Here is a 15,309-nt window from a genome sequence, read left to right as displayed (position 1 = left end):
AATGCATCTCACGCTGTATGAACGCACAAGCCACGTTTTATCTTTCAACGAAGCGCTCAGAGTGCCATCCCGCCAGCGATTTAGAATCTAGCCGGTGGGAAGGCTTTTCGGGGACATTGGTCACCAAAAGAAGAGGCAATTAGTCACAGGTGACTAAATCTCCCCGAATCTTCCCTTGTGTCTCTTCCCTTAAGCTCTTCAAGTATATAGAAAGCACTATTAAGATGGTCACAATAAAAATTTATTAAAAAGATAAAACAGATTAAAACATTTCCCATGCAGCTCACAGATTGGACAAACATAAAACCATAAATACCAGGTTATCAATAATCACAATGTAAGGAAGACAAAGAATACATCAAATTTAAAAAAAAAAAAAAAAGAAAACACAAACACATTAGAACTTTTTTTTTTTTGCCAATCTAAGTCCTGTACTGGTATAGCTCTTATGGGCACTATAAACAGGCACACAGCAAGTGAGTTCTTCTTAAATATAGAATATTTGGATTCTCTCCTGAGCGTTTCACTTCCAAGAACTTTCAGTTGCAAAAGCAAAGACATACTAGAAGAACCCTGAGTATACATCTCTATTTTTTATTCATCAAAAAATACAAAAATGAAATATGAAAGCTTGATAAATGGCTGTTTAAATGTTCAGTTTCACAGAGCAGGATGGAGTCCCATATTCTTTGTATGTACAAATTCCTATTTTGGCAAGAAGCCCTTATTGAAGTTTTTCTTGTCTTTGGCATTGGTCTTCTTCTGATATCCTGAACTAGGGTCACGGACCTGCCCCATAAATAGTGGTAGACCCATGGTGTCCTCGAAGAGGAAGAATATGAACGGACGATCGATGCGGTAAATCGAATGTGAACGAGATGTGATCACAGCTGTGGCTGCGGATGCTTCAACCCCTTCCTCATTCAGCTCTAGACATGATTGGTGTTGGATACTGGATACAAACAATGGCTCATCGCTTATTCCACTTAAATCTGGATTAGTAAATAGCTGCCCAAGTCCTGCAAAGAAATGACATGGGGAATATTCCACTCTCTTATATAGCACAGACATTAGCCACCTTGACATCATTAAGCCCTGTTTATAAAATATTTTATAGTTTATTCAGTGTATACTATGGTATTACTATTACACTATTTCTATTAGCAGTCAAAGGTGCATGCATATAAAATTGGACATGTAGTTGCACAAAATGAAAGAATGTACAGTAATGCTGTGCCCCATCAAGCAAGTTCTATGTGACCATAAACCAGTGATCCCCAACCAGTAGCTCGTGAGTAACATGTTGTTCTCCAACCCCTTGGATGTTACTCTCAATGGCCATAAAGCAGGAGCTTATTTTTGAATTCCAGGCTTGGAGGCAAGTTTTGGTTGTATAAAAAACAGTTGTACTGCCAAACAGAGCCTCAATGTATGTTGACAATCCACATAGGGTCTACTAAATGGCCAATCACAGCCCTTATTTGGCACCACAAGAACATTTGTCATGCTAGTGTTGCTCTCCAACTCCTTTTAATACAGAATGTTGCTCACTGGTTCAAAAGGTTGGGGATCCCTGGCATAAACAAACCTTGAGTGTGCACTTGGGAAGACGACCCAAATATAAAACTTTCTAGTATATATTAACAGTGATTTTGCAATTGTGAATGGAATAGCGATTGAAAGCTTCATCTGTCTATCTTTTGCTACCCTGCACTGCTAGTCCTGACTACATAACCACAAAACAGTGCTGTAGTAGCCTTTCTAAAATTTAAAACCCTCAGTGACTTGCTCTTTTAATTTCAGAACATCCAATGCATTGTGGGAGTCATGGTTGAAGGAGAGTTGACTACATGATGGTAGAGGTTACCTGAACTAAACCAAACAAAACTTCAGAGAATATCTGCTTGGAAATGATTTGAACTTACCAAGGTTTGTGAGAGCCTCGTTAAGCTCCAGTTTATAGTCCAAGTTTAGTTTAGGCATTTTCAAATTAGAGACCTTCTCCTTAGAGAATCGACTGTAGAGGTCAGTTTGATTAAAATTGGCCAGAAGTTTTGAGAGGTCCCAGGTTGAACTGAAAGGCATTAGGATAACAAAACTCATATTTCCTTTGAATTGCAATTTAGCTACCTGCAAAAGATAAGAAAAATAAAAAGCATTTAATAATGGTGTTTATGAACATTAAAGTAGTATTATTAAGTATTCAAATATTTTACACATGTGCCTTTTCACTCATGGGGGCACAAGGACCCTCTAGTCTAGGAAAATTAGAAATCCGGGCCTGAACATAGAAATTAAGCCAGAATATCTAAAGCTTTATTCTCAGCTGAAGTGTAGATGTGTCTTCTGGTCTCCTCCTATTTGTAAGTTAATAACTCACGTGACCCTCAATGGCCTCCAAGTGCAACCAGCTGAAAGGATATTTCGGAGCGTTCATCATCTCCACTTGAATACCGTCGTCATCATTGATATAAAAAGTGTCCTCAGATGTTAAACTGGGATCAAATGTATTTTTCCAAATTCCTGCACAGGGGGAAGGAGAGTTTTTAGTATTCAGCACAGACGTTATGGCACACATTATACAATTTTCTTGCATTCAACAAAGGCTTCCCATAAGCAACCAATAATAATAAGTCAATCAATTCTCAAAGAAGTGCTTGTCTCTTATAATCACACCATAATTGTTCAATGGGTATTTGATAAAAGTTTACAATATAAGCTTAAATGATCAGTTTGTATTGGGCTATTTGTACTATTTTAGTAATGATGGCATATACATACAGTAATCCAATTACAAAACAGGTTTTATAGGCTGAATGAAACTGTCAAGGAGGTGCAAATATAAACAACAGTTCAGTTACAAAGATGTTTTCAAGATTAAATATTTTCTTCCTTAGAATGGACGAATGTGGACTGTGGACAGCAGCCATGGTATACAAGACACCGTGTAGAGAAACTTTCACCAATAAGGTAACATCACATTTGAAGTCTGTAGTCAAAGATACCCCAAGTCCCATGTGTATGCAGATTTTTAGCTGCAACATGGTCCGCATTTTCTGTAGTCCCCCAGAGTGACAAGAGTTGGGTTTCCTTGTTGGACTACAAGCTGCAAGATACCAAAACAACTCCCTCAACCATGTTTGGTTATATCTGTACCTTTTTCCTTTTTGTTTCTGGTCACTTGAATTTTCCATAGGATAGTCATTGTGAATACATTTGTAATTTTTAGCTCAGCTAATAATTCTATAGAAAAAATGGCTACTGGCTTCAAGCAGCTTGGACTTAAGTCCTGCCTGTGTCAACATGCTCACATTATTTTAGAGTAGGCCAACAGTGTATTTGCTCTAGACCTCAGCAAGGCTGCCTCAGGGATAAAGGTAAACCAAAGGCTATAAACTGTAACTCCCCTGGCTGCTGGGAGTTGTATTATAAAAGCAGTCGATATATGTGCCAGTGTAACACTTGAACTCATGAGGGCACAACCTGGGACTGGTTTCCAATGAAATCATGCTGCTAGGAACAACAACACAAATGCTGGTCTCCATAATAGCTGTGCCGAACCATCAGCTCCCATTTATGCCCAAGATGTGTCTTTGAGACTGACCATAATATCAGTGGACTTTTTTAGGGGGAACCAGGTGCTCAGTTTTTCTAGACACAATGAAAACTTTTCCCCAGATATCAGGCAAAGGTATCCACAGGTTGGGATGGCTGCAGTTACAGAGCAAAGAGGGATGCTTCATACCTTCAGAAAATGTTTCAGTCAGGAGACACCAAGCTGCTGCCCTCCAGAATTTGGGTGCCCTTTAACACCTTGCGACCAACAGCTATGCTCAAAGCTGTAGCTGTTTAAAGGGGATCTATCGCAAAAATTGAATATACACTTCATCTCACTTAACTAAGACACTTTCTAAACAGAATCAATTAAAAATTCTGTAGTATTTAAGAACTAATACAGTTACTCTTCAGTATCTCACTCTCTACAACCTGTCACTCTTCATGATCTCTTCATGCTGAGGTCTGGGTCATATTTTGATTGACAGATGGGCCTAATACGTCTTTTAGGGGGGCTCCCTTTCTTAGCCTATGATTAAGTGTCCTTAGGTGACACGAAACGTGTACGGCTATTATTTTTTATACATAATGTAAAATAAAGACTTTTTGTATTATTGAAATGCAGAATAACTTAAAGGGCATGTAAAGGCAAAAATATAAAAACCCATTTTTACTTTCTTTAATGAAAAAGAAACCTATCTCTAATATACTTTGATCAAGAAATGTGTACCATTTTTATAAGAAACCTGACTGTATGCAGTGAAATTCTCCCTTCATTTACTGCTGTGGATAGGAATTGTCAGACGGTCCCTAACTGCTCTGCAGGGAAACAGTCATACTTATGAACAGCAGGGGGAGCCCCCGCCTTACTTCCCAGCCGTGCAGAACTCAAGCAGCTTTGTTTATGACGATCTTTAAGCAGCCCAGATCACACTGAGCATGTGCACAGTCTTGGTCTTGCAAAGATGTATAACAAAGTTACAAGATGGTGACCCCCTGTGGCCAACTTTGAAAGCATAAATTATTTGTTTGATTAGGCTTGTGGTGCAGTAAGTTCATGTTTATGTTTAGTATACAAAATACAGCATTTCTAGCCTTATTCTATTATACACCTTACATGCCCTTTAAATAACTAACTTCAGCACAAACAAAAGGTAACCAAATTGGCAAACATGCTCGACAAGCAGTAGAGCCCAGGAACCATCTAAAATGCCATAGTGTTTTGGGTGGGCTTTTTAATTTTCACCGATGTTACTTTATTAGAAAATGAGGTTCATTACCATTAAAATACCCACAGGTGCAGTGAATACAATTTGTTTCCTAGACTCATAGAACAATCCGGTGTGGATGTCCCAACAGACATAGCGTTTGCTTCAGGTTTAAGAAATTATAACCAGACACTTTATCGTTGGCCAATGCACTGCCTTGTGATGAAGGTCCAAACAGGAAACACATGCAAGAAAACAAGGAAATGACATCATCTAAGAAAGGTTTCTTCACCAATGTTTGCACTAGTAAGGCTTCAATGACAGTTGCTGTCTCAGTTATCAGGATGATTGAAACCTAAAGAGCTTTGTGTTAATGTGTGTCCTGAAGTTGATAGTGGCCTACGGGAAGTTTTGGTGGCAGCCGCCTGAAGAAGAAGAAGTTTTGAGTCTTGGGAGATTCAAACCTATTAGAGTAAAACTTCACTTTTACATACCCTTATTTTACGTAGTCCCTTAATTTACACTTTTTTGTGGTCCCACCAATAGATAGATTTTCTGGTTCCCTTTAAAATGGTTCTACTGTATAAAATTTATTTGCGGTGAGAAGGTGATTGATTTCCCAGATTCAATATTACACTTTTTTATTTCTATTAAAATAATTTTGTTAGATGGCAGTATGTTTCCCTGCAGGTATAGTAACTAATAGGGATGCACCCAATCCACTATTTTGGATTCGGCCAAACCCCTGAATCCTTCACAAAAGATTTGGCCGAATACCGAATCCGCATATGCAAATTAGGGATGGGAAGGGAAAAAATTGAGTTTCTTGTTTTGTGACAAATAGTCATGTGATTTCCCTGCCTGCCACTAATTTGCATATGCAAATAAGGACTTGGTTTGGCCGGGCAGAAGGATTTGGCCGAATCCTGCTGAAAAAGGACGAATCCCGAACCAAATTCTGGATTCGGTGCATCCCTAGTAACTAAAACCTAATGTTTGCTGAACTATTAATAGATGCTTTCTCAACAAATGTAAGTTACTGGGGAATTAATTTCTGTTGGGTCTGCATGGGAGGGTTACTGGCAGTGCATTGGCTAATGTTGTAAGTTCAGTAGGAGAGCAGTCACTGTTTGTTACCAGAGGAAACTTTTATTTCTGGGGTTACGATTTCAAAGGGACAAGGTTATATCAGGGCATGATTGGGCCCTGGAACCACGTGTTCTTAAGAGTGGAAATTTCGGGGGTATAAAAGGGGTGCCAGATCAGATACCACTTTTTGTGGCGGTTGGATAGCTGTCTTGTTTGAATCCACCACGCACCCTCCCAAAAACATGTTGATAAATCCTTCATCATTAAAAAATATATATATTGGTGCAGCATCGAGGAAAATTTGAGGTTTAACCGAAGGGCTCATGGCTAGAAGTTGGATAAGGCTTAGCCTTTTCCAGCATCGGAATGGATCAGCGGGTCCCCGGGAAAGGACCCGGTGGGCCACAGCCCTTGTGGGCCCCGTCGGCCAATCCGCCCACTTGCCCTAACCACTCCGCTCACTTATCCCGCCTCCTCACTCGCTCGCATGAAGTAGGTACAGTATGCTCCGAGGAAGACAGAAGAGGGCAGAGGGTGGCATACTGGGGAGGGGGGCCCTTGGGGGGTGGGGGCCCTGATGTGGCAGCCCTGGTGGGCCCCAACCCCCCTCCCCAGTTCGATCTTGGCCTTTTCACAAAAGGTCAATAAATAGGTGGCCTGTTAAATGGACGGATGCTGACTAGGTGTCATCAGAGCCATATTTGGATCACTGGCTCGTCTAGTGGTCCTAGAGCCCGCTATCCACACCCCAGTGCTCCTCAGCAAGTGGCCAGGCGGCATGTCATCCCTAATAATTTGTCGTCCTAGGCTCGGGCCTTTGTGACCTCTCCACAAATCTTAGTCTGGGTGTCATTGCCATAAATACATATAGATTCAGTAATGTTCTCATATTCATTTATTTGGCATTAATGGATTTGCCGTTAAAACAATTATATAGTTATAATAAATGCTGTGTCCTTCCTTCACTCAAGCTCTGGTGCCTTTTCTCTTTATCTACAGCATTCCTCTCCCACGTATTGCTTCCATATTGTGCCAAGTGGACCAGTACCTATACCCTAATAAAGACCACAATCTAGTAGTCTCCTCTGTACTGTGATCTAGTCAAACAAACCTTGATTCATCTCCAGCTCATTTGTTCTCTATGCAAAAGACCAATACTTCCAACAGCAAAGAAGGCTATTTCTAAGGGATGTTTTGAGAATTTCCAAATTATCACTTTTACTTGAAAAGAAATCGGTTTCTTTATATCTATGCAAAAAAAGGTGACCTTCAAAACTGGTGTATCTACAGCATTTTCCCTCTACTCTTCCAAGCCACATGCAAATTCTCTAAGATTATCCCTTGTTTTAGAGGTATATTTATGAAAGAGTGAAAACAGATTTTTCTCTACAGCACAAAATAACATATTCTCCATATACAATGCTGCCATTAGTGCAAAAGGAAATCTATGGAAAAAATACTGTATTTAAAAAAAAAAACAAGAGAAACATTTCACAATGGTTTACCAAGAAGTCCAAATCCATATTTTCTATTGTCTCCCCAGATTGACCCATCATTGCTTCTGGACTACAAATTCCCATGCTCTGCTAGACATTTTTACTGTAGCCCAACAACTGGAGAACCCGCAGGTTTCATGACAATTCGACCAAACATGCAACTCATTTAAAAAAAAACAGCTTTGCCTGAAAAAGTCTTTGCATGAATAAAAACTTTTAAAATATTTCCATTTTACGTACCTTTAAAATGCATCGCATTCAGCAGGATTAACGCAACGTTTTGTGGGAGATCAGAGAGAAACTGTGGGATCTGCCCTTCTGTAACATCCTTGACCCATTTGTTTATGGAATCCAGATTCTGTTTTTTGGTGTTGGCCAGATTCAAAGGCTTTGATCCATACCACTTCTCAGATCTTTTTAAAAAAGATTTTTTTATTTTAAAACCTGCAAAAAGGGAAATGATGAACCATATTTAATACGGAATTCTATTAAAAACAATATTTTCAGAAAGAACAAGTTGCATCTGCTACTGAGCAATCAAGCGGTAATAGAAAAGGATTTTTTGTGCACCTGTAGGAAAATATGGCGCTGAAAACCTTTTTTTTCTGTTTTTAAACCATTAGAGCAGCTGAAACAAAATGACTAAAGGCTGCCATAAACAGAGAGATCCGCTTGTTTGGCCACGTCACCAAACGAGCAGATCTCTACCCGATATGCCCTCATTGAAGTGGGTGATATTGGGCTTAGCCGATCATGGGCCCAAGGATCGGATCACAATGCAGTCCATATGGGAGGTTGGATCGCAGGACCGCATCAACTGAGAGATGCGGCCGCCATCCGACGGGATTTTTTAACCTGCCCGATCTAAATGAGGCCGCTTTCGGCCAGATATCGATCAGAGAAGCCGTTGGAGGGCCCCATACATGGGCCAATAAGCTGCCGACTTGCTCTGTCTACAGCCCGTGTATGGAGGCCTTAAGGGGAAACCAAAAAGGTTTACCAGGTCAAGTCACCCAATGACAGTGGGAGAGCTCAAAAATCAATTATTTTATGTTTTTTGTCTTTCACCAACCTAATTGGCCAAATAGTCAATCATCAGTTGACCCGACCAGCCATGTTGCTGTAACATGGATCTAAAGTTGCAAAACCCTTATTTTCCCCAGTCCCAAACATCAACATATTTGGGTGATCAGAGGATCAGGGAACTGAATTTAAAGACCATTCCCATGTCATGTCCCAACAAAGCCTCATTCCAGCAAGACCCTTTTATAAGGAGTGATATAAACCTTTCTTTAGATATATGCGGGTAGCAGTTCTCAGGATAGATTTTGTGAGCTCCTTTCTGACAGTTTTAAGCTTGTTGTGAAGACAGTGCAATGACTCCACATGGAGTGTCTTCATCAACTTCTCCTCCATCTCTTTCCCAGAACCTACAAAAGCAATGGAACAATGAAGAAACGGGTCAGCAAAAACTTAAGCCTCGGATCTCCACTATCTTTTTTTAAAAGGAAAAGATATCCTAAAGGGTTATCAATTTACATATTGCCTTTGGGAGTCTAAATATATTTTTTAGATGACCTTTGCCAAGTAGGGCTATATGGCAGCATCCTCCAATATACATAGATAAAAATTACTGAAGGTCATGATAATTGTGCACATGGATTTTTTAAACTTTATCCACCATAACAAATAAAAATACACTATGTTTGCCCAGGTTCAGTAACCCATAGTTACCAATTCTAATACTACCTGCAAAAACATAGTTCCTTTATTACAAAACTCCTATTTAGCCTTCTTTAACTTGTTTGGTTCTGAGCTTCAGATGTGCCCAACAACTAAATTCTAAAGCAAGATTTTTACTGATTGTATTGCTCATCTTTGTGTTTGAGCCATCCCCGTTGCTCATCGTGTCGGCTACTGAAGCCTTTGTCTGATTGCTAGGGCAGTTGGTGTCATAGCGACAAGGCAATTTCAGTTCCAAATTGGAGGGCTGAATAAAACAAAGTTTCTTAGAAATCCGAGTCTACAAAACCATTAAAAGCTCATATTTTGAGCAAATTTCACAGTTAATCCATTGCAAGACCCAACATTTGCCCAGATTTGGTTACTACCTAGTGACAGCTGGAGCAGCCCTAAAGCAATGCTAAATGGTGACATGACAACACTGGGCTTTTTGGATTCTGGATCAATTTCTTTCAACAGATCAATGCTGAAGGATGTAATCGATTGAGAAAATTTGCGCATCTCTTCCTGTGACACATTTTCATCACAGCATTCCTGTTCTACTTCATTGTCATCATCATCCAGCAGAGGTTTATAAGGATTGTCAACTTCACTTGGGTGCTCCTCATCTGCTCCTGAATCCAACTTATCATGGGGCCCTTTCTCCAACTTATCATGGGGCCCTTTCTCCAACTTATCATGGGGCCCTTTCTCCAACTTATCATGGGGCCCTTTCTCCAACTTATCATGGAGCCCTTCCTCCAACTTATCATGGGGTCCTTCCTCCAACTTATCATGGGGTCCTTCCTCCAACTTTTCATCGGACCCTTCCTCCAACTTTTCATCGGGCCCTTTCTCCAACTTTTCATCGGGCCCTTTCTCCAACTTCTCATCGGGCCCTTTCTCCAACTTTTCATCGGGCCCTTCCTCTGGCTTTTCATCAGGCCCTTTCTCCAACTTTTCATCTGGCCCTTCCTCTAACTTTTCATCAGGCCCTTCCTCCAACTTTTCATCTGGCCCTTCCTCCAACTTTTCATCAGGCCCTTCCTCCAGGTTTTCATCAGGCCCTTTCTCCAACTTTTCATCGGGCCCTTCCTCTGGCTTTTCATCAGGCCCTTTCTCCAACTTTTCATCGGGCCCTTCTTTCGTCTTTTCATCTGGCCCTTCCTCCGGCTTTTCATCAGGCCCTTCATCCAACTTATGATTTGGGCCAAGGTTATCACAGTCACTTGAAGTTGTTGTTTCATAGTCATTTGTGGGAGAGGCCGTTGTTACATGAGGGTGTAGGTCTTCCCATGTGTCAGCCGTAGAGTCTTCAGAAGTAGAGGTTGTTACTGTTGTGGTATCAGTTGTTTCATAGTGTTGTTTTATAGTGTAGTGCAGTGTTGTTGGGTAGTCTTCTGTGTGGGCATTCTGTGACACTTCTGCATTATCTTCCTGCAAGAGTGGAAACAGATAATTTCAGACATCAGAATTATGCAGATGTACATAAAGCACTAATCTCTGTTTAAAAGATAAAGACAAGAGCAGGAGAGAAAGTTCAGTAGAAATATAAGTGCTGAATGTTATATCACTGATGGGTGCTGGCAAAAAGTTAAATGTGACACCCATATATAGATTTTACTTTCCAATCTGATGCAGCACAGGCCTTACCCATCTTCCATATCACACCCCACTATTATCCCCTGCACACGATATAGGTCTTTGCTCAAAACACTAATGTGCTGTTCTCTCAACTATCAGCACCCTGTCTACTTACGTTAGTACTCCCTAATGAACTGTAACAGTCTGGATGCATTTTTATGCTGTCTCCCATATTTACAGAAGGAGATATGTCCTGAAGAAACAAACAAGAAGCTCAAGCCTTTTTTATCCCCTTTGTTGAATAACTGTGCCACACAACACAGGGTCACCTTTATAGGGGAGAAGATGTTAATTGATTGGGTATACATACTCAAAAGAAACATTTAGCCAATTCCAGACGTGCACCAATCCCTATAACGCAACACACTTCTTTAGTTGGGGACTGCTGCATTAGGACATATTAAGCACTAACTATCTTTTTATTGGCCACCACTGGGATCACCTGACTATAGCTGGGAATGATTGGAGCTACAACATGGAGCTGGCCATTGCTCCTGTATAAACATTGCAAAAAAAAGGGAAAGTTGTGCTCATTACTACATTTTTAAGCATCAGTTGGGGGTGCAATGAGGCTATGAGCACAACATTTATATAGACAAAAACACATATAGGTGCTGATTCACTAATTAACCCTCGATATTCGACTAGGAACTAAAATCCTTCGACTTCGAATATCGAAGGATTTAGCGCAGATAGTTTGATCGAACGATCGAAGGATAATTCCTTCGATCGAACGATTAAATCCTTTGAATCGAACGATTCAAAGGATTTAAATCGAACGATCAAAGGAATATCCTTCGATCAAAAAAAGTTAGCCAAGCCTATGGGGACCTTCCCCATAGGCTAACATTGACTTCGGTAGCTTTTAGGTGGCGAACTAGGGGGTCGAAGTTTTTTTTTAAAGAGACAGTACTTAGACTATCGAATGGTCGAATAGTTGAACGATTTTTACTTCAAATCCTTCGATAGTCGTAGTCGAAGGTTGAAGTAGCCCATTCGATGGTCGAAGTAGCCCAAAAAAAACTTCAAAATTCTAAGTTTTTTAACTTCGAATCCTTAACTCGAAGTTAGTGAATCGGCCCCATAGTGTGTAACTTCTCAAAAGGCAAACATGAGGAATCCATCACTGTATTTACTTACCGTCAGTCAATGGGAGAAGTCCCAATGATTTTTTGATGTGCGCTGGGTTTCATGCAATACCCCGAAGTTTTCGGGCAAAAAACATAAGAGTTTTTGGGTGAAAAATCCGAAAAAAATTGTGAAAATCGGATGACAAATTTTGACAATTTTGAAAATTGGATGAGAAATCTGAAAAAATCGTGAAATCGTGATTTTTCGCAATTTTTACAGATTTTTTTACAGCAAACCAAATTTTAGAGAAATTGTATTAATAAATAAGCCGAAAAAACCCGTGTTGATTTGGGTTCTGAATCTGAGTTTTTTTTTCCAGAAAATATAGAGATAAATTCGGACTTTGATAAATAACCCCTAAATTTGCTCAGGTATAGTAATCCATATCACCAAACAACATGTAGGGGCAGATTTACTAAGGTTTGAATGTTAAATTCAAATTTCCACATTTTTTTTTTGGTCAAAACTCACAAATTTGAATTTAAACCAACCAACCAACTTGAATTTGAATGTCAGACATAAAGCACTCATCTGTTTATCACAAGTCGACCCTGGAAACCGTTCTAATTCGACTATTCTCCAAAAAAAACCTGTTCATGTAGAAGTCAATGGCAGAGGTCCATTGAACCATTTGAAAATGTTAATAGTAGTGATGAGCCAAACTTTTGCCAAGTTTTGCTTCAAAAATGACGTCCTATAGACTCCAATGGGAGAAAAAAATGTTGCACACAAAAAAAAAGTTGGGTGTCAAAAATAACTGGAGAAAAAAAAAAAGTCGCAGGTTTTTTCAGTTCAAATTCTAATTTTCGGGTCAGGACATTAGAATTTTCTTTATAAATAACCTCCCATTCGAATCGTAAATAAAATCTCATTTATTATAGTTTAAAAAAATTCACATTACTCTAAAATTCAGCCTTTAATAAATAACCCACTGTTCACCTAAAACAAAAACCCTGAGAACAAAGCCGTTTATTGCTCGCTGCTATGGGCTAGCCGTTTATTGCATTTATATAAATATTTATACTGTATATGGGGGAGGTGTCCAGAAGTTACAATTTCAGCAGCAGAAAAGGAAAAGATTCTCCGTTCCAGGTTAAAAATTGGTGTTGCTTGAGGGAGAATGAAATCCAGGGAGGGAATTTTTTCAGATCATATTTTTAATCTTCAGAAAATATTGTGTCTCAATTCAGCCGGGATTCTTAGGGGCACATTTACTTAGGGTCGAATATCGAGGGTTAATTAACCCTCGATAATTAACCCTTCGAATATCGAAGTCGAAGGATTTACCGCAATCACCTGAAGATGCCTCCAGAGGGGGCAGGGATAAGCAATTTGTAGCTGCCTGTTTTAAGATGGTTAAAGGGATACTGTCATGGGAAAAAAAGTGTTTTTTTTTTCAAAACATATCAGTTAATAGTGCTGCTCCAGCAGAATTCTGCACTGAAATCCGTTTCTCAGAAGAGCAAACTGATTTTTTTATATTTAATTTTAAATTATAACATGGGGCTAGACATATTGTCCGTTTCCCAGCTGCCCCCAGTCATGTGACTTGTGCTCTGATAAACTTCCGTTTCTCTTTACTGCTGTACTGCAAGTTGGAGTCATATCATCCCCCCCCCAGCAGCCTAACAACAGAACAATGGGAAGGTAACCAGATAGCAGCTCCCTAACACAAGATAACAGCTGCCTGGTAGATCTAAGAACAACACTCAATAGTAAAATCCAGGTCCCACTGAGACACATTCAGTTACATTGAGAAGGAAAAACAGCAGCCTGCCAGAAAGCAGTTCCATCCTAAAGTGCAGGCTCTTTCTGAAATCACATGACCAGGCAAAATGACCTGAGATGCACCTACACACCAATATTACAACTAAAATACACTAGCTTTACAACATGGATTGTCTTCCAAGTGGCAATTGTTACGGCTCAACTGGCAGCACTGCAATTATTTAAAAAAAAACAAAAAAAACAGCGGCCTTACAATAATCGAACAGACAAAGGAAAGATAATAAAACTAGGATCAGAGAGCACTGTGCACAAGAGCTAACAATCTAAATAACATCTAACAATCACTTTTTCCACGTGGGCCCTGAGCAAGCAATATGTTGGGCCCCCTGTATCCTAATAAACAATACTAAATACTCTTTTCAGGGCCCCACCACTAACTAAAACCTAAAACATTTCATATCCAAGCAACTGAACACCCTCATACACAGGATTCCAGTGGGATTGTACTGGTTGGTTGTGTAAGACATTCCACATATTTCCACTTTGACCAATGGCACCTTTGCATTCTCAGCCCTTAAAATGCAGACAAATATTTATAGCGATACACGCTCTACAAGTTTGATCCTTCTCATGGCCAACCCTACTGGAGCAATATCTATATATTAACTTCCCATTGAGTTGCTCTGTGCATCTTGTATATCTTATATATTGCTCTTGTATAAAAATTGTAATAAATACTTACAGCCAATAAGCCGCCTATTCCAGATAAAGAAATCAGGCACAGCAGCAGCAGCCGCTCCATTGTCCTACAAAGAAAAAAGAACCATAATTAGTTAATAAATTAGGAAATCTTAAACCTCAATTGACTTCTCCCAAATGTCTCTATGTTATCTCATTCAGGATGTTTAAGATCCTTATGGGGAAGCAGTTTTGTCTCTGCAGTAGTTATTTACACAAAACACAGCCTTCAGCTGTTGCAAAACTGCACGTCTCAGCAGTCTGACAGTTGAGATCCATAAGGGGTGCTGGGAGTTGTCGTATAACCTGCAGACAGTACAGTGCATTTTGTTGTGATCTTGCTGCCACATATAATTGTTATTTTCCATAACGAGCCCTCCATTATCTAATACATTTGGGCAAAGTAGCTCAGGGTACATGACGTGGCCCCAAATGTTCTCTCTTCCAGACTTACCTATTCCTACAGTGTCTAACCCGTCTGAGCCTTTCAGAAAGGGAACAAATTCCAGTTTCTCAGCTTCTTAATAAGCCCTTCCCACCCATGTTGAAATTCTTTGTGCAACTTCCCCTGTTTACTGTTTGATTAGATTGCAAAACATTAGCTCCAGCCGCACATTGTAACCTACGCGCACCCAGTCTGCCTCTGAGACACCCCCACATTATTTAGATCAGTGATCCCCAACCAGTAGCTCATGAGTAACATGTTGGTCTCCAACCCCTTGGATGTTGCTCCCAGTGGCCTCAAAGCAGGAGCTTATTTTTGAATTCCAGACTTGGAGGCAAGTTTTGGTTGTATAAAAACCAGATGCACTGCCAAACAGAACCTCAATGTAGGTTGACAATCCACATAGGGGCTACCAAATGGCCAATCACAGCCCTTATTTGGCACCCCAAGAACATTTTTTATGCTAGTGTTGCTCCTGAACTCCTTCTGGATGTTGCTCACGGGTTCTAAAGGTTGGGGATCCCTGATTTAGGTGGTGTAATTGGTGCAAGAA

At 40.0% G+C, this 15,309-nt stretch overlaps 1 protein-coding gene across 1 annotated transcript; it reads right to left on the bottom strand.

The window, feature by feature from the left end:
- Positions 1–219: 219 nt before the first annotated feature.
- On the bottom strand, positions 220–14,796 carry serpinf2.S (serpin peptidase inhibitor, clade F (alpha-2 antiplasmin, pigment epithelium derived factor), member 2 S homeolog). Its single transcript, NM_001094352.1, has 8 exons — positions 14,766–14,796; positions 14,316–14,379; positions 9,460–10,507; positions 8,635–8,778; positions 7,589–7,792; positions 2,381–2,523; positions 1,926–2,130; positions 220–1,019 (listed from the first exon to the last, which is right to left on the bottom strand). Exons 2-8 carry the CDS (start codon positions 14,373–14,375, stop codon positions 706–708), a joined length of 2,118 nt encoding a protein of 705 aa, NP_001087821.1. The 5' UTR covers positions 14,376–14,379; positions 14,766–14,796; the 3' UTR covers positions 220–705.
- Between the last annotated feature and the right edge of the window lie 513 nt (positions 14,797–15,309).

Source organism: Xenopus laevis, chromosome 2S, assembly GCF_017654675.1.
Source record: "Xenopus laevis strain J_2021 chromosome 2S, Xenopus_laevis_v10.1, whole genome shotgun sequence".
NCBI lineage: Eukaryota > Metazoa > Chordata > Amphibia > Anura > Pipidae > Xenopus > Xenopus laevis.
Note: the sequence above shows the minus strand (reverse complement) of the source record. Positions and strands in the feature narration are given on the sequence as shown.

Coding starts and splice junctions, on each gene's coding strand:
- serpinf2.S (NM_001094352.1), bottom strand. CDS start 14,375: ATGGAGCGGCTGCTGCTGCTGTGCCTGATTTCTTTATCTGGAATAGGC. Junction 2,131..2,380: donor TGGAGGCCATTGAGGGTCAC/GTGAGTTATTAA, acceptor TATCTTTTGCAG/GTAGCTAAATTGCAATTCAA. Junction 1,020..1,925: donor CGAGGCTCTCACAAACCTTG/GTAAGTTCAAAT, acceptor ATTTCTTTGCAG/GACTTGGGCAGCTATTTACT.